The sequence below is a fragment of the Onychomys torridus genome, chromosome 4 (assembly GCF_903995425.1).
Source record: "Onychomys torridus chromosome 4, mOncTor1.1, whole genome shotgun sequence".
Taxonomy (NCBI): Eukaryota; Metazoa; Chordata; class Mammalia; order Rodentia; family Cricetidae; genus Onychomys; species Onychomys torridus.
This window is the reverse complement of record NC_050446.1, coordinates 61,049,972-61,071,873: the sequence shown is the minus strand read 5'-3', so window position 1 is coordinate 61,071,873 and position 21,902 is coordinate 61,049,972. Positions and strand designations below refer to the sequence as shown.

At 41.7% G+C, this 21,902-nt stretch overlaps 1 protein-coding gene across 1 annotated transcript in view; it reads left to right on the top strand.

The window, feature by feature from the left end:
* Ctnnd1 (catenin delta 1) overlaps positions 1-14,083 on the top strand; it is a 55,497-nt gene extending 41,414 nt beyond the window's left edge. The window contains 12 exon segments of the mRNA XM_036185160.1: positions 168-285; positions 1,204-1,357; positions 1,890-1,907; positions 2,343-2,411; positions 3,602-3,729; positions 3,828-3,978; positions 4,575-4,767; positions 5,336-5,450; positions 5,981-6,068; positions 9,389-9,451; positions 11,104-11,207; positions 11,967-14,083. Of these exon segments, the coding sequence (XP_036041053.1) occupies positions 168-285; positions 1,204-1,357; positions 1,890-1,907; positions 2,343-2,411; positions 3,602-3,729; positions 3,828-3,978; positions 4,575-4,767; positions 5,336-5,450; positions 5,981-6,068; positions 9,389-9,451; positions 11,104-11,207; positions 11,967-11,978 (1,213 nt within the window). The 3' untranslated portion in view covers positions 11,979-14,083.
* The last annotated feature ends 7,819 nt before the right edge of the window (positions 14,084-21,902 follow it).

The following is a 21,902-nucleotide window of genomic DNA, read 5'->3' as shown; positions in this document are numbered from 1 at the left end:
GAATTGAACTCAGGACCTCTGGAAAAGCAGCCAGTGCTCTTAACCGCTGAGCCATCTCTTCAGCCCAGAAAAGGTTTTAAGGAAGTTTTAGATGTAGATGAAGAAAGATATCAAAGGGAGGACTTGAGGGGCTTGAGTCGTCTTCAGAACTTTGTGTTTTCCCTTAGAAATGTAAGCTCAGAGAGGAGTGAAGCTCGCCGGAAACTCCGGGAATGTGATGGCCTGGTTGATGCTCTCATTTTCATTGTTCAAGCAGAAATTGGGCAGAAGGACTCAGACAGCAAGGTAAGTTAATGACTGAGTGAGTTTTGTTCACAAGGGAACTGTGCTTCAGGTCCACCACTGCAGGCTGTCAGCTAATACAAAATACTTAGGCCAACCCCTTCTTCTTAAAATGGACATTCAGTTTAGAAGAAGAGAAGAGTGTACATGTCTACAAGAGGAGAGGCCAGGAGAACATTAGTGTCCTTGTTTGTCACTCAGGCACTTTCCACTTTATTCTTTTGAGGCAAGGTCTCACCTTGAGGTTGTATTCTTTGGCTAGGCTAGCAGCAAATTTGCTCTAGCAGTCCTGTCTCTGTTCCTATAGCACTGGGTTTACAGGTACGTTCAAGATCATGCCTGGCTTGTTGTGCAGTAAGTGCTGTTAATGACTAAGCCATCTCTCCAGCCTCAAAGATAGTTTTCTTTAACCCTCCCCCTTCTCCCATGTATATATTAAAGCTGCTTAGTAGCCTTCTAGACTATACATTTTTTTTCTTTTTTCTTTTTTTTTTTTTCCTGAGACAGGGTTTCTTTGTGTAGTTTTGGTGCCCGTCCTGGATCTTGCTCTGTAGACCAGGCTGGCCTCGAACTCACAGAGATCCACCTGGCTCTGCCTCCCAAGTGCTGGGATCAAAGATGTGTGCCACCACCTCCCAGCGACTATACATTTTCTAAGTAGGGAAAACAATGACCTAAATATGTTGCATCACTATGTAGTTGCAGAGGCCATTATATGTCTGTAATTAGACCTTCTGTTAGCCTGAAGATAACAAGGGTTTTGAGGAGCCTGGGGCACTGAGAAGGGGATCTGAGAGAAGATGGGTTGAGTTATGCATTTTAGGATTGATGTTTTAATATTCAAATTATGGAGACAGAATTTCTTGACAATTGTCATAGGCATTCTCTTTTCTAATTGAACATTTGCATTGTATCCCTAAGCTTGTGGAGAACTGTGTTTGCCTCCTCCGGAACTTATCATATCAAGTTCACCGTGAAATCCCACAGGCAGAACGTTACCAAGAGGCACTTCCCAGTGTGGCTAACAATACTGGGCCACATGCTGCCAGTTGCTTTGGGGCCAAGAAGGGCAAAGGTGAGTCTTTTATTATTATTATTATTATTATTATTATTATTATTATTATTATTATATTTGTGTTTTAATTTTACACATCAGCCATGGGTTCCCCTGTCCTCCCCCCTCCTGCCCCCACCCCCACCTTCCCCCAAAGGTGAGTCTTAGTTCCTGTTCTTTGTATGGGACAGGGGGAACACTTAGCCTCATAGGTACTTACAAAGAGTCTGGAAGTCTACCTAGTGGAGACTTGTCCTTTTGCTCTGCTGCTGCTTCCTTTGTTCTAGGTGCTTTGATTTTGGTGGTGGTGGTGGTGGTGGTGATGATGGTGATGATGGTGGTGATGGTGGTGATGTGATGACAGTGATGGTTGTTAGTGTATTGGCACTGGGGCAGTGAAGGATAAGAGCTCAACTAATCTGGGGCCTTCCTCCCTTTTCCTCCTCCTTCTCTGCTTTCTTGTGAACTTGCCCATGATGCTGTTGACATCTTTCTCCTGCGTTTTCTTCCTTCATTTCTCTCCTCGCTTTCCACCTTGGTGATGCACTGGAAGATGAGTGGTTCTCCAGAGGTGAGTGCAATCTTTTAAGGCTCTGGTCTCCTTCTAATGTGCATGTTTGGTTTTTACCTTCCCCAGTGTTTCCTTGTCTAACCCTTTCCTGTGGATGCATGGAGGAGAATTTAGTTGAGAAAAAGCATTGAAATAAGTTTAGCTCTTCTGGGTTGTGGCTTTGACATGCTATTCCTGGACAATAGTCTCTGTTATCAGAATTCAGTTACTAGCAGTAAAAGTGGTTATCCTTTCTGTACCAGCCCACTGCCTGGTTTTGACCCTTGTTTCCGGCATCACACCTGCTCAGACAGCTGTGTGGGGTCCCCTTCTTTTGCCTCTTTTGATGCTGCATCTCTGATCTGAAGATTCTGACTAAAGGATGAAAAACTGAGGTGAAAACTTTCTTTAAAAGTTCTTTACCAAATTCTCTCTACCCTACCCCCTTTTTTATAGGAAAAAAGCCCACAGAGGATCCAGCAAATGATACAGTGGATTTCCCTAAAAGAACTAGTCCTGCTCGAGGTAAATTATCCTTTTTCTCAGTCTCCAGAGATCTCAGATATAGTTTTTGCATATGTAACATATTTTATGCACTATATTAATAATTCTCTCTGACTTGTTGGATTTGAAGTGATGTTGAAGTATTGGGAAAATTCACAGTATTTAGTTTCAAGTCAGAAGCTAGGCTGTGTGTAATGGTAATGCCTGCAAACAGTACTTGGGCAGCTGAAGCAGGAGGATTGCTGTGAATTCATAGCCAGATTAGAATATATATAGAGAAAACGCCTCAAAAGAGAAAAGCAAAGACAGAAACTTAGCCAGCTAAGTGACCACTGTAGTTTTTGGATATTGGACCTTACTGTTAGAAGGAAATCTCTTTATCACAGCTTGGATTTTGGAGCCACTGTATCAATGAATATAAACTTGCTAGCTTTCCATAAATATAAAAGACCTTAATTAAAGGATGTTAGATCTCAGGCTGTGCCTTTCATTAGTTATATTCATGGTGAGGAGAATTACTGAGTTAAATTAGAAATAATTTGTTTGAGAGGTTGAATCATTAAGCCTGATTGCTCATGGTGAAAACAAGGCTTAAGTTAGCTATGGGGTACAAGTCAAGGAGGAAGGAGAAAGGAATTGAATATGATAGAATTGATGTCTATTCTTTTTTTTACCATGGACTAGTTGTTGTTATTTTAGTTTTTTTTTTTTTTTTTTTTTTTTTTTTTCCCTTTTGCTTTGTTTTTTGAGATAGGGTCACACTATGCAGCTCTGTCTGTCCTGGAACTCTCTCTGTAGACTAGGCTGGCTTCAAGCTCACAGAGACCCACCTGCTTCTGCCTCTGCCTCCCAAGTGCTGGGATTAAAAGTGTGTATACTGCTTCAGTCTACACTAGTTATACTTAAGGCATGGGATCAGCTGGGCCTGGTGGTACATGCTTGTAGTCCTAACACTTCATAGGCTACTCTAGCACTTGAGATGCTAAGACAGGAGGATTATGAGTTTGAGGCCAGGCTGTGTGACATTCCAAGACCCTGTCTCAAAAGACACAACAAAACCTAAGAAGAAAGAGATGTAGAGTCAAACCTCTGAGTTTGCTCTTGATAGGGAAGTTGAAGGAGCCTAATAATGGAGATGCAGAATGGTAGGCAGCCAGAGCCTGGTTTGTAGGCATTGATTAGCATCTTCTGACTTGCCCTTTCTTGTACAGGCTATGAACTCTTATTTCAGCCAGAAGTGGTGCGAATATACATTTCACTCCTTAAGGAGAGCAAGACGCCTGCCATCCTAGAAGCCTCTGCTGGAGCCATACAGAACTTGTGTGCTGGACGCTGGACAGTGAGTACCTCTGAGAAAATGGATTTGGAGATAAAGAACTCAGATAACTAGTTTGCTGCCATTTGTAATCTTCTCACTGCTTCCCATGTGCTTCCTAGTATGGGCGATACATCCGCTCTGCTCTGCGTCAAGAGAAGGCTCTCTCTGCCATAGCTGACCTCCTGACCAGTGAACATGAACGGGTAGTGAAAGCTGCATCTGGGGCACTGAGGAACCTGGCTGTGGATGCTCGGAACAAAGAATTAATTGGTAAGGATTTGAATCAGTGCCTAGCACAGTGCCTGGATTCCAGCAAATATTAGTCATTTGTTATGTCACCGAAAGAGAAGGATCCTATACTCTTCCTTAGTTTATATATCTGAGTATTGGTGAAGGCTCATGGTTTAGTGGTTCTTAAAAAAGCAAGAAGTGATGGTTCTTCAAAAACATTATAGCCACTATTATTTGTTGAATATCTGCTTTTTCTCTCTTTCCCTAGTCATTGTTAAGAATTTTTCTATTTTTTTCATTTGCCCAGAATTAACATAGTTAGTTAGTAGCAGAGCCCAAGTTGTTGATTTTTGAAAAATTCATAAAGAACTCTGTCCCATTGAATTATCATATTATAGTACTGAACATACTGTTTTCATTAGAGTGTGTGAAGAGACCAGGCAGCATCACATTGTCTTACTGCACTTGAGGAAGGAGGAAGGGCAGTGAGTTCATGGCTGTCTCATGTCCTTTGCCCCTTTGATATAATCTTATGTGATCACTTGACCTGATCACTCTAAGAATGTACTGGAAGGCTCTCCTTGATCTGACTGGCTTTTCTCCCCACACGTGTTACTTTTGTCTCACTGCTGTAGGCAAACATGCCATTCCTAACTTGGTAAAGAATCTGCCGGGAGGTCAGCAGAACTCCTCCTGGAATTTCTCTGAAGATACTGTGGTCTCTATTTTGAACACCATCAATGAAGTTATTGCTGAGAACTTGGAAGCTGCCAAAAAGCTTCGAGAGACCCAGGGTATTGAGAAGCTGGTGTTGATCAACAAATCAGGGTGAGCTTATATTTAATCAGAGCTGGAAGAATTTGAGTATGAGAGAAGAGTTTTCAGAAAGGAGCTGTCCTCTTCTGTTCTGAGCTTACTTCCCCTTCTATTACACTGTGACATGAGAGATATTGATCTATTTTCATTCTTAATGTTGGTCTATACATTGATAATGGACTCTTACACATCCAATTAGTCTATGTCAGTGTTTCAGGCAGAATATACAATTTGGAGAAAATATGCTTTCACCCATTTTACATTTTTATATTCTTGTGCTGTTAGAGCAGTGGTTTTCAACCTATGGGTTGTGACCCCTGTGGGGTTGTCACCTTCACACAGGTCATCTAAGACCATCAGAAAACACAGGTATTTACAGTATGATACATAATAGTAGCAAAATTACAGTTATGAAGTAGCAATGAAAATAATTTTATGTTAGGGGGCTCCCCACATGAGAAACTGTATTAAAGGGTTGTGCATTAGGAAAGTTGAGAACCACTTCTTAGAGGGTACAAGGTCAAGATTCCCTGGTCTTATATTATAGCCAAACTTTGTATGGTATTACTTTCCTCCATAGGAATCGCTCAGAAAAAGAAGTCCGGGCAGCAGCTCTTGTCTTGCAGACGATCTGGGGCTATAAGGAGCTTCGGAAGCCACTAGAAAAAGAAGGCTGGAAGAAGTCAGACTTCCAGGTGCAATACTCTTTACCAAAGCGTTGGTTTTTTTTCTCCTTTGGTTCTTGGGCAGTGCCTCTGATACTGACTATCATACTAAATCCAAGTCTTTCAGATATTTTCTACACTACCTCTTAATACAGTGGTGCCCACAGTTTACTTTTGCTGATAGTATTCTACTTTCTCAACTTTGAACATGGCAGTAGATGCTGGTGGTGGTGAATAGTGATGACGTACTCTGATCCTTCCATGTGCTTACCATTCTCTGATTCTTCTGCCTCTGTCCCCCAAGTACTAGCATTCTAGATAAGTGCTACTACCTAGCCTCAGATTCTTTTCTGAAGAGTCATAGTTGTCAGTAGGAGCCTAGAGATTTAAGCCCATTAGGGGAAGAATGTGTGAGTAAGCGCTAGGACAGGTGATGATGGAGAAGGAAATCAGTGGTCCTTAAGAGCGTCTGTAGCAGGAGGTGCATGGTTAGGAGGAGGGGACAGAAAGAAGTGGGTATATTCAGGTTTCTATGATGTTACGTTTATGTTTACCTCCAGGTGAATCTGAACAATGCATCTAGAAGCCAGAGCAGCCATTCATATGATGATAGCACTCTCCCACTCATTGACCGGAACCAAAAATCAGGTAGAGTAAATAAGAGGTGCTCCCACCAGTATTTGATGTCTTACTAACTAAGAAATGGGATATGTATTCATTTCTAAATGAGCTAGACCCTGAATAATGCTTTGGAGTAATGCTTTGCCTCAGGATTATAATGTGTAAGAGAATGGGTTTGAATTTAGAAATTAAAACAGGCAGGGAAGGGTGTGGTGGTGCATACCTGTAATCCCAGTCCAAGACTCTAAGGTGGAGGAAGGAGGATCAGTATGTCAAGGCCAGCCTTGGCTACAGGAAATTCTGTCTCAAAAGAAAACAAAACCAAAATCAAAGCAGTTGGTGAGTTTTGCTGTGGCTCCTCTATTTGCCTGTGGACTTAGAGAATGAGGCATAGTTTTTCTGTTTTATTTCTTCCTCTTTTAAAGTTTTGTGTTCTGTTGATAATGTGCTTGGCTATTTATTAGTGCTTTTCCAGTTGAAAAACTAACAACTACTGACAACTAGAAAGTCTGTTATTTCTAGTGCCTAGAGAAAAGCACCACTATTACTGTTTTAGGTTATAGCTCTGTGTGTGTGTTTTTGTGTTTGTGTGGTACTGGAGATTGAACACAGGGCTTTCTAGGCAAGTGTTCTATGCCCCTAACTGAATTAGAGCTTTTTAAACCACTTTACCATAGATGAATTATATGTTCTGTATTGTATATATTTTTTTTCTCTTTCACTGAAAGTATGTACTGTAACGTAACCCTTTCTACCTTAATGATTTGACCCATGGCTTTGGAGTGTGGTATGCGGCCCAAAGCCCGTGGACATGTGTGCCGATGGCATAGAAACAGTGGTGCTTGCTATTGGCTGCTTAGCAGAAATGAGGGTAGCAGCACTCATCTGAACAAGGTATTTTCATTGCTATATATGCTAGAAAAAGCCATCTGCACTTAGGAGCATCCTTGATGGAGCTGTAAGCATTAATACCCCCAAATGCACATTGTTTAGGTGTGTAGTGCTAATGAGGGCATGTGCAGCACTTGTGCTGTGTAGGGAGTCACTGTGGCTGTCTTGAGGCAGGCTGTAGATATTAACTTACTAGATTTCCTGTTTTTTTTTTATAGAGTACTATTTTACTTTATGAAGCAACTGAGACATGGTTATTTGGCAAGCAATTCCACAAAAGTAAATGTGGAAATCTTATGACTTTGGTTAAAAAACTGGGGCTAAAGTGGGACGGTGGTAGTGCACACTCTTAATCTCACCCCTCAGTAGGCAGAGGCAGGCAGATCTCTTGTGAGTTTGAGGCCAGGCATGTCTGCAGATTGAGTTCCAGGACAACAGGGTTACATACAAAGAGAAACCTTATCTCAAAAAAAACAAGCAAACATTGTCTCAAAACAAAACAAAAATACCACCAACAAAAAACTGACAGTATTTGCTACCTGAGTAAACAATAAAATTTTGGCTGAGTGTGGTGACTCATCCCAGCACTTGGAAGACTAAGGCAGGGAGATTGCCCTTTGTTTAAAGCCTGCATGGGCTATATAGGGAGTTCTAGGCCAACCTGAGGTGTAGAATAAGACCCTGTTCTCAAAAACAAAAAAACAAAAACAAAAAACCCCCCAAAACACAAAGAAAATCAAATCCATGTTTTTGAGCTTGGTAACTTCCCAATATTTAAAAGGCTTTTTCTAGGGCCATCAAGGTAGCTAAGCAGGTCAGCTCACTTGCTTCTAAGCCTAACAACCTGAATTCCATCCCTGAGAGAGAACTGACTCCTGAAATTTGTCCTCTGACCACCATATCCATGTCCTAGTATGGATGGACACACACACACACATACACACACACACACACACACACACACACACACACAATGTAATATTAGAAAAGTTAAAAAATAAGGTGTTAAAAATTGAAATATCAAATTAAAAATAGTTTTTATGATTATACAAGTGGTGATACAAATGTGTTTTTAAAATACACACACATACTAAAATCTGTTAATTTTATAACATTTGCATAGTTCTATAAACCATTATCTTGCAGGGAGACAATGCCATGATATTTCAGATTCCTGTATGAGTAAATGTTCCATTCTAGGGCAAGACAGGCTAACTCATTTATTTTTTGTGGTTTTTCTTGAGGGAGGGTCTTGCCATGGACCCTGCAGTTGCCTGGAACTTCCAGTGACCCCCTGCCTCTGCCTTCTCAGTGCCAAAATTATGGGAGTATGCTTATTAATCAAAGTTAAGAGGAATACAAAAAAGTTAGCACTCCCCACCTTGGTTTTCTTTGTCTTTAAAATTTATTATTATTGGGCTGGAGAGATGGCTCGGATTAAGAGTGCTGACTCTTCTTCCAGAGGACCTGAGTTTAATTCCCAGCACCCACATGGCAGCTCACACCTGTCTGAAACTCTAGTTTCAGGGGACCCCCACACCCATGGTAACACAAATGCACATAAAAGTACAATTATATACATTTATTATTATTGTGTACATGCTATGTGTTGTGGGCACACACATACTGTGGCTTTCAAGTGGAGCTCAGGGACAACTCTGCCGAGCTGGTTCTTGCAGTTTTGCATAGCTTCTAGGGATCGGACTCAGGCTGCCAGGCTTGCACAGCACGTGCTTGACCTGCTGAGCCACCTTGCCAGTCCACTCACAGTGCTTGTTAAATTGAAGATGTTTATGATTAGGTGATAAATTTATTTCTATATGCAATAGATGTTTACATTTCTGAACGTAGTAATGTGTATTTATTCCACAGCGATAAAAGTCCTTTGCATCCTAATTTATTTCCTGTTTATGTGATTGGGGACTGAATCTAAGGTCTTATTTCTGGTGGCTAATGCCTTACCTACTTTTGAGCCACATCTCCAGCCTAGACTAGACCCTCATAATTTTAAGACTAAAGGGGCTTTGAGATGTAATGGCTCAGATTACTGAAGTACTTTTTATTTGTTTATTTGTTTGGGTGTGTAGGTACATATGTGGCAGTTAGAGGACAACTTGTGTGAATCAGTTCTTTCCACAAGTTGGTTCCAGGGATAAAACTCAGGCCATCAGGTTTGGCAGCAAGTACCTTTATCTACTGAGCTGTCTTCTGGCCTCTGAAATGTTCTTGTCTTTAGGTTTCTGTATGAGAGGGATCAAAGTTCTGTGAGGTTTCAGAGTTACAGTAAAGTTTCCTGTAACTGTAGGCTGTGATTAGTACTTGGCACATAGTATGTGCTGAGTAAAACGTTATTTGAATAAAGGCAGGAAAGGATGGCATGCCAGAGAGAGATGTCTACTTAATATAGATCTTGGTGTATTGGATTTTGATTTGAATAACTTTCTAATTCCATATAGATAAGAAACCTGACCGGGAAGAAATTCCAATGAGCAGTATGGGGTCAAACACAAAATCATTAGGTAGGTGGTGAATTCCTGTCTAATGTTGCAGAATAGTGTGTAATTGGGGTGAGTAGGTATTTCCTCCTTTTCTTTTCTCCTTTTTTGAGACAGAGTTTCAAGTCACATAGGCTGGTCTTGAACTCAACTGTAGTTAAGGTTGATCTTGAACTCCTTCCTGATCCTCTTGCCTCTACCTCCAAGTGCTGGGATTACAGATATGCTCCACCATGCCTGGATTTTTTTTTTCCCTGTAGCTTTTTACCCCCTAAATACCCATATCATTTAACCATTCTTGGTGTACTGTGATTGGTAATCTCCATTTGAAAGGATATCTGGAAATATAATAAAATTTGATCAGTCTGCTCTTTTCTACATTTTTACATGTTTCTGTGGATGGGATGATCTTAAATTTTTAAATTTTTTTTTTCCAGAACATTTTTTTTTTTTTAATTTTAATTTTTCGAGACAAGATCTTTCTGTGTATTCCTGGCTGTCCTGAAACTTGTAGAACAGGCTGACCTTGAACTCACAGAGATCTGCCTACTTCTGCCTCCCCTGTGCTGGGATTAAAGGCGTGTGCTGCCATGCCTGGTTTATTTATTTTTTTATGCTATGAGTGTTTTGCTGGTATGTTTGTTTGCTTTGTGTAGTGCTTTGTGCCCTCAGAGGTAAGATCCCCTAGAACTGGAGTTAGGGATGGTTGTGAACCACCATGTGAGTGATGGGAGCCTAATCCAGACTCTCTGCAAGAGCAACAAGTGTGCTGAGCCATCTCTGCAGCCCCTGACCTTGAACTCTTTGATCTTTCTCTTCTAATATGTTCTCAGAAAGTCTTGTGTCCATATAATCTGCCCTGATCTCGCTCTGTTCTTTCTCTCTACTTTCAGTTCAGCTGATCTACTTGCTGCTGCCTTTTTTTTTTTTTTTTTTTTTTTTTTTTGAGGCAGAGTCTCATAGCCCAGGTTAGCTTTTGAACTTACAATATAGCTGAGGATGACCTTAAATTCCTGTGCCTCCTCCCTGCCTGCTATTCTATCTCATCATTCTACTTTACTATTTTTTATTATTAGGGTCTCCCATATCTCAGACTGAAATTGAACTCAGCATATAGCTGAGGATGACCTTGAACATCTGTGGACCCTCCTCCCTTCATCTCCCAAGTGCTGCAATTGTAGGTTTATATCAGGACACACAACTCATTGTGCATTATTTAAAAGCCTTGTTATATTAAGCCTTCTACTGGAATGTCCTTCCCCTTTGCTCTTCTGACTTTTCATTCCCAAAGACTGAACTTAAGTTGTGTTTTGCTTTGTCAATTCCTTCCAGTTGCAGCTTGTTTTCTGTTATCTCCTAATTTCAGGGCGGTCTATAAGCAAGCCCAATCAATCTCTTTAGTTACCCACCATAGGACACTGTTGTTGTTCACTGTTATCCTTTTGTTGTTTTTGCCGTGATGGTAACAAGAGTCTAGGCCAGCCATTCTAGCATTGAACTACACATCCCCAGTCCTGGGTATTTCGTATACATTATCTTCTCCATTATATTCAAGCTATGTTGAAGTATTAAAAAGCATCAGTCTGAAACAGGTCACTTCTCTATCAAGGTGCCTAATTCAGATACATTGTATACTAGAGGGAATATATTGTTTCTATGTACTTTTCCTCCTCTAGATAACAACTATTCCACACTGAATGAAAGAGGAGACCACAACAGAACACTGGATCGATCTGGGGATCTGGGTGATATGGAGCCATTGAAGGGAGCACCCTTGATGGTAAATCCTTGTTATATACTGCTGTGTATATGAGACTGATAGTATTTTGAAACTGTATCATATATGAAATGGGGAAAGAAAAGAGAAAGGTAATATCTTTCTTTGGTAGGTGTTTTCAGGAAAAAGTAGAGGAGGTTTTGATGCATCTTGAAGTTTCTTGGGATGCTCTTCATTGATTGTGTTGGAGGAAGTCTTTGCAAGTGTTACTGATGTGACTAACATTAACTAATCTGTTCTATCATACATCACCCTGTTCTTTCACTTACCTTGAGGGTGTTTTACTCTTTTACTGTTAACAGTGTTTGTTTACAAACTTGGGATTTTCCTAATTGGCACATAGAGGTTCTTATCTTGGCTCTCTTACTAACAAATTGCATGTGTTCACAGCAGGACGAGGGGCAGGAATCTTTGGAGGAAGAGTTGGATGTGTTGGTTTTGGATGATGAGGGGGACCAAGTGTCTTACTCCCCCATGGTATGTCCTCCAGTCACCCCTAAAATGGTCCTCAAGAAGGCCTTTGTATGCCCACTCTTTGCCAATCATGTTGATCTGATCAGGCCTGAGACACTTGTCTGAGGCACGTGGGGCCCAAGGATTTCTGCTTCTGTGATCCTGACCTCTTCAAAGCCTGGGATGCAGTGGGTGATCTGGTTCTCTGCTGTGTGCTACTTTCCTGCCTCCAGATTTACTCAGCTGCCTTGTTCTCCAGGTCTTCCTGTTCTCAACCTTATTAACAGCTTTCTCTTTTTTTCCCTACAGCAGAAGATTTAGCACCACTCTACCTGCTCCATCTGGGCTTATAATATATTACTTTTATTTTTTGGTGGTGAAATGGACTGATGATTTTTTTCCTTTTTTCGCTGGACTATTGTGCCAACTGCCAGGCTGCCTCTTACCCTTACAGCCCCGAGCGGCTGCCTTCATTCCATCAATTCTCAACATCTTCTACTGAAGTTTAATTGTCCTGTCCTCCTATCCCCTACCTCCAGTTTTCCCCAAGAAACCTGACTCAGTTATTTGCATATCTCGAGAAACTGCTGCAGATTAGCTCTTTTTGCCAGCCCTCCCTGGACCCTCAGCCTGTGTGGAGGGAGGGAGTGGAGCTCTTCACTGGAAGCTGTGGGAAGAACTGAAAATTGCGCACTGTATACGCGATATTCAGCATTCTGACAAACTGATGACTTTTAATCAAGACCGTCTTTCTGGTGGGAGGGAACTTTTACTTTTGTTTTGGATAATGGGAAGTATGAGTTCTTCCCTTATCCAGTGGCTTTTTTGAAGCCAAGAAGGCTGGAAACAGTGGCACATTCCACCTGGCAAGGGCCCTCGAGTAAGTGAGGTACTCCTCAAACTGGGATTGAGAACTCTTTTTCCTCCTGTCCGAGGCAGGGACCACAAAGGACCTACAGACTCCATCTCTTCTGTCAGCTTCAGGCCAACCTTGGGGTGCTGCCCTGACCAAGGCTATCCTCAACCCTCCTCTCTTACCCTGTGATAAATCTGCTAACTTGACTTGGCCGTTTGCAAGAGGCTATGTAAAAAAGAGAATGTCATGGAACACTTCTTGATTGAGAAGAAACAGAAAGATTGTCTTTTGGGGAGAAGATGAACCTCTAGGAGGAAATAGAAGAAATGTACATGAAGTGGTTAGTCTGAAACTGGCAGGAAGCTTCAAAGCTGGCTTTTCCCCCACCTTCCCCTGCCCATTCTCTTCTTCCTTTATAGGCTTGTCCCCCCCCCCCCCCATCTGTTGGCCAACTACAAGACTTGTACATAATTCCTGCCCCCTTTGCCCTTCTAAGGTAGGAGTTGCCCTGGCTTTGCCTCTTCTTTGTGCCTTTGGCCTGGGGTGCATCTCCTCCCTCTCTTCCACGTGCCTTTCTTTGCCTCTGCAGTCTCATTTCTCATGATTTTGCAAGTTAGATTTTGTTATTTTCTTACCCACAGTTGACCCTCAGTAGCTGAAGGAAAGGAGTGGTGACCTAAGGAACCTCAAGTCCTCCTTGGGGATTGTTCTAGCTTCTGATTTAGCCACCGCAGGCTTCTGCTCAACAGTGTACAGTTGGAACTGGTGACTGTCCTATCCTGATAAGTTTCAAAGTGAGGCTGGTGGGAGGGAGTGCCACGACTCTTACTCCTTAATTGTTCCTAGTTCCCATTATCTGAAAGGTTATAGGGAATCAAGGGTTTCTCTCCAGTTCCTTTGCCTCCATCAGAGTCTAATTGTAGGGAATGTTACAGTAGAGAATCAGCTACTGTCTGGGTTGATTTTTTTTTTTTTTTTATTTTCTTAAACTTTTTTCCTTATTTGCCTTTGTTCCTTAATCCAAAAGCTCTATTCAATGCAACTGGAATTCTTTAGCCCTCTTGTCCTGTTCCTTAATATATTGAGGCTATGGGGTGGGAGAAAAGTGCACAACCCACCAACCCCTTTCCCTATGCATTACAATCCCTCCCCCCCCCCCCCTTTTTTTCTTTGTTTTTAACTGTTTGATTCCCTCCCATTTTTTCCTACCCCCATCTACCTTTTATGGCAGAGAGGAGCCTCTCTCCCTGGGACCCTCAGAGTACACTGCACAGGGAGCCTTCCCACCCAGACCTGGCTCTATTCTTGGTTTCTCTTGTCCTCCTCTGCTCTTCCTGGTGCTCTTTTTCGGTGGGGTGTGGGTAATAGAATAGCCATGGGCTTTGGGGGACCTTTAACTGTTTTTTGTTTTGTTTTGTTTTTTTCCTCTTTCATTTATAAACACTAAACATTCAATTTCAGCAAACCAAAAATCCTACCTTCCCACCGAACACTACTAAGGGGCATGTCTTCTGCTCTATATCTTTTCTCTTTCCTTTTTCTCTTGTTAATGCTTTTAAAAACAAATGAGTTTTTTATATAAATAAAGTTTTTAAAGTGTGTATGTGGGAGGTCTGTGTCATTTCTTCACTTCGAGCTGTATTCTTCCCTCCTTTTCATCTTGATTATTTTGGTGTCAGTGTTCTTTTTCTTTTCAGAGCTGTCAGAAGTAGGTTGTCTCAGGATGGGCTCACTTTTGTTTCGGTCCCAAGTCTTACCCAGGAACATTCTTGGGAACACCCCCAACACGAGTCTCCGAGTTACTCAATGGCTGAAGTCGAGCAGGCGAACTTAGTAGAGATGGAAACTGCAGAGTGCAGGCTGATAGCTTCCTCATTCTCTGGGGTTTTCTCACATCGTTTGACAAAATCAACGCTGAGCAAAGCCCTCTGAAGACATGCTCTTTTGAACACAGCACATTGAATCTAGAGGGTTAGAAGCTGGCAATCCCAACTACCACCTTAGTAAATGTGAAAGAGTTCCAAGTCCTCTGCACTAATCACAGGCCATGCTAAACACTTCTTAGGCTGAATGGAGAGGCTGTTTGATAGGATGTCCTGCCAAACTGTATATGGCTGGTTAACAGAAATCAGATTACTGGGGGTTATCTTTACCGCAGATGCCAAAGATTCAGACTCTTGGGAAGACACATTTCCAGGGCCCATAATGTGCTGTCATGTAATTTAAAAACCTCAAGAGAATTTGTATAAAATTCTTCAGTTAAAATTATTTGGCTGTCCAGGATCACCACATTATACTAGATTTAAGTATGGGAACTTTTTTGGGCTTATGAGATCAGGCAACCCCCACACAGTAGCTGTGTACATTAAAGCTGGATTTGCACTTATACCTGTAGTCTTAGATTTGAAGGATAAAATACAAAGTAAGAAAGTTTGCTCTGCAGCAAGGTTGGATTTTTATATGTGTAGAAAACCCTGGCCATTGGTATTGCAGTAGATAGAAACCCTAGTGCAGGCTGGCCTTAAGCTTGTGATCCTCCTGCTTGTCTCCTCAGTGCTGGAATTATAGGTGAACATCACCATGTTCAGCCACACCTGTATTTTTCAAAGATCTAGATCAAGTACCGCTAATCCCAGTACTCTTGTGGCAGATACCAGCCTGGCTGCATGGCAAGACAGTCAGTCAGTCAATCAATCAATCAGTTATTCATGCTCATACCTAAAATGAAATGTTGACCTGACTGGTCTATAAAAACCCTATATGTTAAGTTTCTTTTGGTTTGTTTGGTTTCTAAAGATAAAGCCTTACTCTGTAGCCCTGACTGACTTGGAACTCACTATGTAGATCAGTTTGATCTTGAATTTGCAGAAGTCCTCCAGCCTTTGACTCCCAGGTACTTGTGCCATGATGCCTGATTTTCTGATAAATTTCTTGACAGACTTGACAGTGCTTTTGAGGCCTCTTAATACTTCTTGCTCATACTAACATTTGAAACCCTTAGGATTTGTTCCTTTGTAGCTCTTCTTAATTTTTTTTTTGTTAGCTTTTATTTGTTTTTATTTTATGTGTATTTTGCCTGCATGAATGTCTTGCTAAAGAGGGTGTTGGATCCCCTGGAACTGGAGTTGTAGATGGTTGTAAGATGCCACATGGGATGTTGGGAACACAACCTGGGTGCTCTGGAAGAGCAGCCAGTGCTTTTAACTGCTGCCCTTCTTAGTACTTTTAAAAAAGTTTTTTTTCCTTATTTATATGTGTGTGTGTATCAGCATGAGTGTATGCCAGTTGTGTGGGTGCCCCTAGGAGCCAGAGAGGGCACCAGATCCTCTCAGAGCTAGAGTCACAGGCAATTATGAGCTGTTAGCTGTGGGTGTTTAAAATGAAGCTTGGATCTTCTGGACTCAAAGCAAGTGCTCCTCACTGTTAAGCTGACTCTCCATTCCCCTTAGTACTTTTTTGTAGCATTATAGAATCAGTAGATCTAGTTTTGTGGACATACGCAAGTACATAAGAATTACTTGGTCTGTTGGTTGAAAATGTAGTTTCCAAAACTGACTGGTGAAACATGGCCTCTAATTCTAGTATTTGGGAAGCTGAAGCAGGCTACCTACAAATTTGAGGACACCTAGGCTATGTTGCCAGATTCTCATCTTAGAAAATGAAAAGATAAACTTTCCCACACTCCCCCCTAAGCTTCTGAGGGATGGGCCTATAGCTCTGAGCTAGAGTGCTTGCCTACAGGCACTAGACCATGGGTACTGTACCAACACCACAACAAATTCCTATGGAAACTTTGGAAATTGATTCATAGGTTGGTCTTGGGAATCTGAGCCTTGTAAAGTGCTATAGGTTATGTGATGTATGTGGTTATCTGCCTTGAAACCCTGGGGACATTTGCTTATTTTCCATATGGGACCTGCTATGACAGACCAACTCTTTTGGCAATAGTAGTGAGTATAGATAATGTGATGATAACCACAAGAAAATAATTGATAAAAGGAAATATTTGTTTCAGAGGAAGTGCAGAGACTGTGAGTTCTAGTACTTCTCTATCCTGCAAATCATCCAGGTAATTCGCAGGCTGCCAATGGCAGGCTGGCCCCAAATATGGTGCCCTTTAAGGCAGAAAAAATGTCCTGGATTATGAATTAATGAACTTCTGTCTACAAAAGCGTACTTCAACTAGAGAGTAAATGGCTCTATTGTCCAAAGCTATAGAGGTCAGGTATGAAAATGAATCATTCCAGAGAGAGGGCCTAATTCAAGAAAACATAAACGTGAAAGAAATAAGATACTGCCTGAAGCAAACTTCTTTTCATAGAGCAAACTTCTTGACTTTTCTGCTACCCAACTCTCCCTTAAAACATTAGTTCAGTACTTAGTACTTCAGCTGTTTCACCCAGGATTACTGGCAGATGTGAAAGGAAGGAAAGCTGGAGAAGCAAGGTAGATAATTGCCATTGAGAGCAACTGCTTGGATCTGTTTGCACTGTGACAGCTTTGAGTTTGCATTTTGTGTAGTGTACAGTGACCAGGGCCAACAAGCCACAAGTGAACTTCATTGGGAGCTTCACCCATGCTGCTATGATTGTAAGAATTTCAAGCATTTTTATAAGCATGTAACAACTGGTCTTTTTCTAGTACTTGAGAGTACTACACCTGTCTCTATCCATTTCTAGTTTTGTTGCAGCAAAGGACAGCCACTTCCACTTTTGAAGACACAAAGGCTATGTCTTGCTGCCATTTCCTGATATCTCTAGTGCTACTAGACAAACAGTCCAAATGCTGTAATGTACCCAAAGAAAAGGAATATAGATGGGACTCCTGGTTATGTTCCTGTTGCTTCCTGTGCACTTCTTGTCTTCGTCGTTTTGTTTTGTTTCATTATGACATTTTCAAAATCTGTTTTATTGATGCTCTTCACCTATCTTTGTCATTCCTTTGGCCCTCTTTGTCTTTATCTTAATCCTTTTAGGATTGATGTTGGTCCTTTTTTACTATTCAGGCTTTTGCTTTTGGAAGTACGGTGGATTAGATTCCCTGAGAAGCCTTTGAGCAGAGGGAAGTAACATGCTAGGCAAATATATTTATTAAAAAAAATACTCTCATTCCTGTCTTGTTGGTATTGAATTCAGGGCTTCACACATTAGGCGAACACTGAGCTACATCTAGCTGTGTATTAAAAGAATAAGAAAAAAGATAACTGTTTAAACACACGAAGAGGCACAGAAGAAAGCTGATCTTCAAAACAAAGCCAAGACTGGGGTCTTTGCAAGTATCTGATAAAACCAGTTTCACCCAGAGTTGTGCCAAGCACAGCATACTTTAAGCTTCTAAGGAATGTGGGAAAGTGGAAAGGAAGGATTCCACATAAAGCTGAATACCCTTAGCATAAAGATGAATAGATACTCATGATCAGATGGTTTGCTCTGTAAACCTTGTGACCTGAATTCAATGCCTGGAACTCATATAAATATGGAAAGAGAGGGGGTTGGGAATTTAGCTCAGTGGTAGAGTGCTTGCCTAGAAAGTGCAAGGCCCTGGGTTCAATCCTCAACTCCACCAAAAAAAAAAAAAAAAAAAAAAGGCCTGGAGAGATGGCTCAGCTGTTAAAGGTTAGGCTCACAACCAAAAATATAAATATGGAAAGAGAAAACTGACCCCACAAAGTGCGTGCACACCTACTACATAACAACAAATAACTCATTGAGGGAGACTACAAAGAACTTCTGATCTTGATAATAGGTTAGAGGGTTTGCAGTCCAAATTTCATTATCTTTGTCACTCAAAAACCAGTAAATAGTCATTCTTCATTGGCCATAACTTCTGATGATTTCCAGAAGTCAGTGTGTTTCCTCTAAGGTTCAGAAACAACTCTTATAGACTTCAACCAGGTGCTCAAAAACTACACATAGTAGTAAAGAGCAATGAGTGAAAATGGGGATAGAAGACACATACGCCAATCCTCAAATACTTCAGACGTCTGCTGTTGGTACTAACATGGACTCTGTAACAAGACATGGATTAGGTCAATGAGTTCCAGTGGAATGCAGATTCAAGGAGGCATATTGAGCCGGGTGGTGGCGCACGCCTTTAATCCCATCTCTCGGGAGACAGAAGCAGGCCAATCTCTGCGAGTTCGATGGGCTACAGAGTGAGCTCCAGGAAAGGTACAAAGCTACACAGAGAAACCCTGTCTTGGAAAACAAAACAAAACAAACAAACAAAAAGGCATACTGTTCAAAGCCCTGGTAAATGATGTAAATGTTAGCTTTGCGTAAAAGTGGCATGTAATTAGGAGCTGGACAGAATGAAATCAGAATGCTGGACAATGACATGTATGTTGAAGGGTAATTAGAGCAGAATTCTCAGATTCTTGTGTTTGGGAGAAAAGTGAAGATACTGATCAAAGCTTTTGTGAAACCAAGTGTCCATTTTAGCTTTAGCTGTTCAAACAGTGGAGTCTATTAACTTCTAAAGAAAAGCAAAAGGGCAGAGGTGTAGTTAAAATTGGTACTTCATCTGATGGAATGAGCTAGGTTTAAGGAATAGAAAGACGTGTGTCATCCTAGTGCAGGGGTCACCATGCAACAAGTGAGCAGATGTGTGCAGGAAAGAGCAAGGGTAGAAAGCAAGTGTACAGATGGTCAGGAAGTCCAAGAGTTCCCAAAAGGCAAAGTTAATGAATTATGCTCGCATAGCCAGCACTTCTCCTCAGCTGTGAGACAGACCTTCTTTCAGAGACTGCTGGTGTTGAGGCAGGAGAGCCAGTGAGGAGCACTGCGTTATTCCAGTTCATCTCAGTGCTGGCCATCATTTCCTGGGCTCCGAGGGCTTTCTCAGGGCCATTAGTTGAAATTTGGGAATGCTGATGCTCCATCACCATGAGGTACATTTGTAATAGACACTCTCCTAAGAGCAGAGGGTTTAGATTTGAATCTGGTTATATGTATATATTTAAGTGGATGAGATCCTGAAAACAGGAGCTAGTCTTTGCCCTGCAAAACAGTAAACTTCATGCTTCATGGTGATTCATTTCATCATTTGTTTGAATAGGATGCTTTTCCTTATAGTCTTGTTCTATGTTGCTCTTGGTCTGTGGCCTAGATCCCAGAGGGAATGATTTCAATCTCTGTTTAACTCTCCCTTGGATATAAACTGAGGTTTAGAATTCTGAAAGACAAAAATATCTTGTCATGAGATACAGTGTCCGGGACTGTCCTGTCTCATCCTGTTCTCTCTCACTTACTCTAGAATCCCCACATGCCTTTTCATTTCTCTTCCACTTTCTCTCAAGTGGAAGGCTGGTGTGGGAACTCACAGATTTTTTTTTTTTTTAAAGAGTTATTCATTTATTTATGTATAGAGTGTTCTGCCTACACACATGCTTGCAGATCAGAAGAGGGCACCAGATTTCATTATGGATGGTTGTGAGCCACCATGTAGTTGCTGGGAATTGAACTCAGGACCTCTGGAAAAGCAGTCAGTGCTGTTAACCACTGAGCCATCTCTCCAGCCCCCCACAGATTTATTCATAACCTATGCTTCATCTGAATCCCAGCAGGTTTTTTTTTTTTTTATTTCTTTTCATTTTGGAGCTGAGGATTGAACCCAAGGCCTTGCACTTGCTAGACAAGTGCTCTACCACTGAGCTAAATCCCCAACCCCAAAGGGAGAAAGCGAGCATTGACACTCCCCCCCACCCCCGACAGGGTTTCTCTGTGTAGCTTTGCACCTTTCCTGGATCTTGCTCTGTAACTTGAACTCACAAGATCCGCCTGCCTCTGCCTCCCGAGTGCTGGGATTAAAGGCGTGCGCCACCACCGCCCGGCTCCCAGCAGGTTTATTACTACAATTCAAACTTACATGGGTCAAATGAGACCACTGCAGGCTGTAGCTGTGCCCCTATGATGCAGCTGTCCACACAACACCTCACACAAGGTGGAATAGGTTCCAAACATGGCAGTGTCTAGTAACCACCAGTGATGGCAGAGACAACGTATGGGTACCCTCTGCTATCAGGGCCCATCACTATTTGAGTCCTGGCCTCCTGCAGCAGGATATGCTTCTTTAGACCTGTCATATCTCAACTCCACACTACTTCATATATTGATTATTTTTGCAGAATTGTGGCTTAGGAGCTAATGTAGTTTTGTGATAGAGCAAATGCCTATCATTTGTGCATGGTTCCCTGAGTTTAGTCCCCAGGTCAGACATACAAATTCTTACTTGTAAGAGTTTACGTAAGTATTTTTAAAGCAAAAGTTAGCATAGCAGATGGTAGAGTTAACATTTTTCTTCTGTGTTGTCTGTACTTTCAGGCATCTTTCTCTTTGCTCCCACAACACAGACCTGTTTTAGCGGTGGTTTCACATAGTCTACATAGTCCACAGTCTGTCTTTCTCATAAAATATGCCGTGGACATCTGCAGATACAACTGTATATGCTCCTGCTTTATGTTCCTAATGATTGACTATCTTACCATTAGTCTGTCATGTTTTTATTTAAGCCTTTATCCCTCTTACTTCTGCAACACCTTTCTGTGGCCACCATGGAAACTGTAGAGGCTGCATTCTCAGGAGACAGTTCTCCCTCAATCTGGAACCCATGCTTCTCCGGTTAGGATGAGTTCACTGTGAACATTCTGCTCACCTCTCCTTGTCCAGATTGTTAGCCCCTTTCCTTCCCTCCCCAGAAGATTTGAAAGGTAGTCTGCCTCTGTCCTATGCCCCCAGCCAGAGATAGTAAGCATTCTTCCTTTCCTTCAGAACATACCAAAGGGGAACTTCTTTCTTTTAAATATTTATTTTCATGTGTATGGGTGTTTTGTTTGCATGTATGTCTGTGTACCACAGAGGTCAGAAGAAGGCTTTGGATTGCTTATAACTACTAGAGACTTTCTAAGCTGCCATGTGGGTGTTGGGAAGTGAACTCAGGTTCTCTGCAGGAGTGCAAAGTACTTTTAACTGCTGAGCCATCTTTGCAGCCCTGAAAGGGGATTTAATTGTTTTAAGCCCTTATTTCATTGAAAATAAAGAGTTTCTCTGCTTAATGTCCTCAGCCTTAATATCTCTGCCATTGCATGAGTACAGAGACAAGAGGGTTTGCCATTGGCATTGAATCCTAACCTGTGGCTGATGGAATCATTAGGAAGGACTCTGGCTCATGCTGGTTCCCTTCATGTCTTCTGTGTAGTTTTGAGGCCTTATGCTCTTCTTGCTGGGCATGGCTAGTGCCTGACTGCATACTTTGGTAACCCAGTTCTGATTCTGCTTTTTCTTCCCATAGTATCTTTTAATTATGGTAACTTGCACCCCAATGATGATGTCTTCATTCCCAGTTGCTATGTAAACTGCATTATAATAGAACCATTTAAGAAAAATGACCTT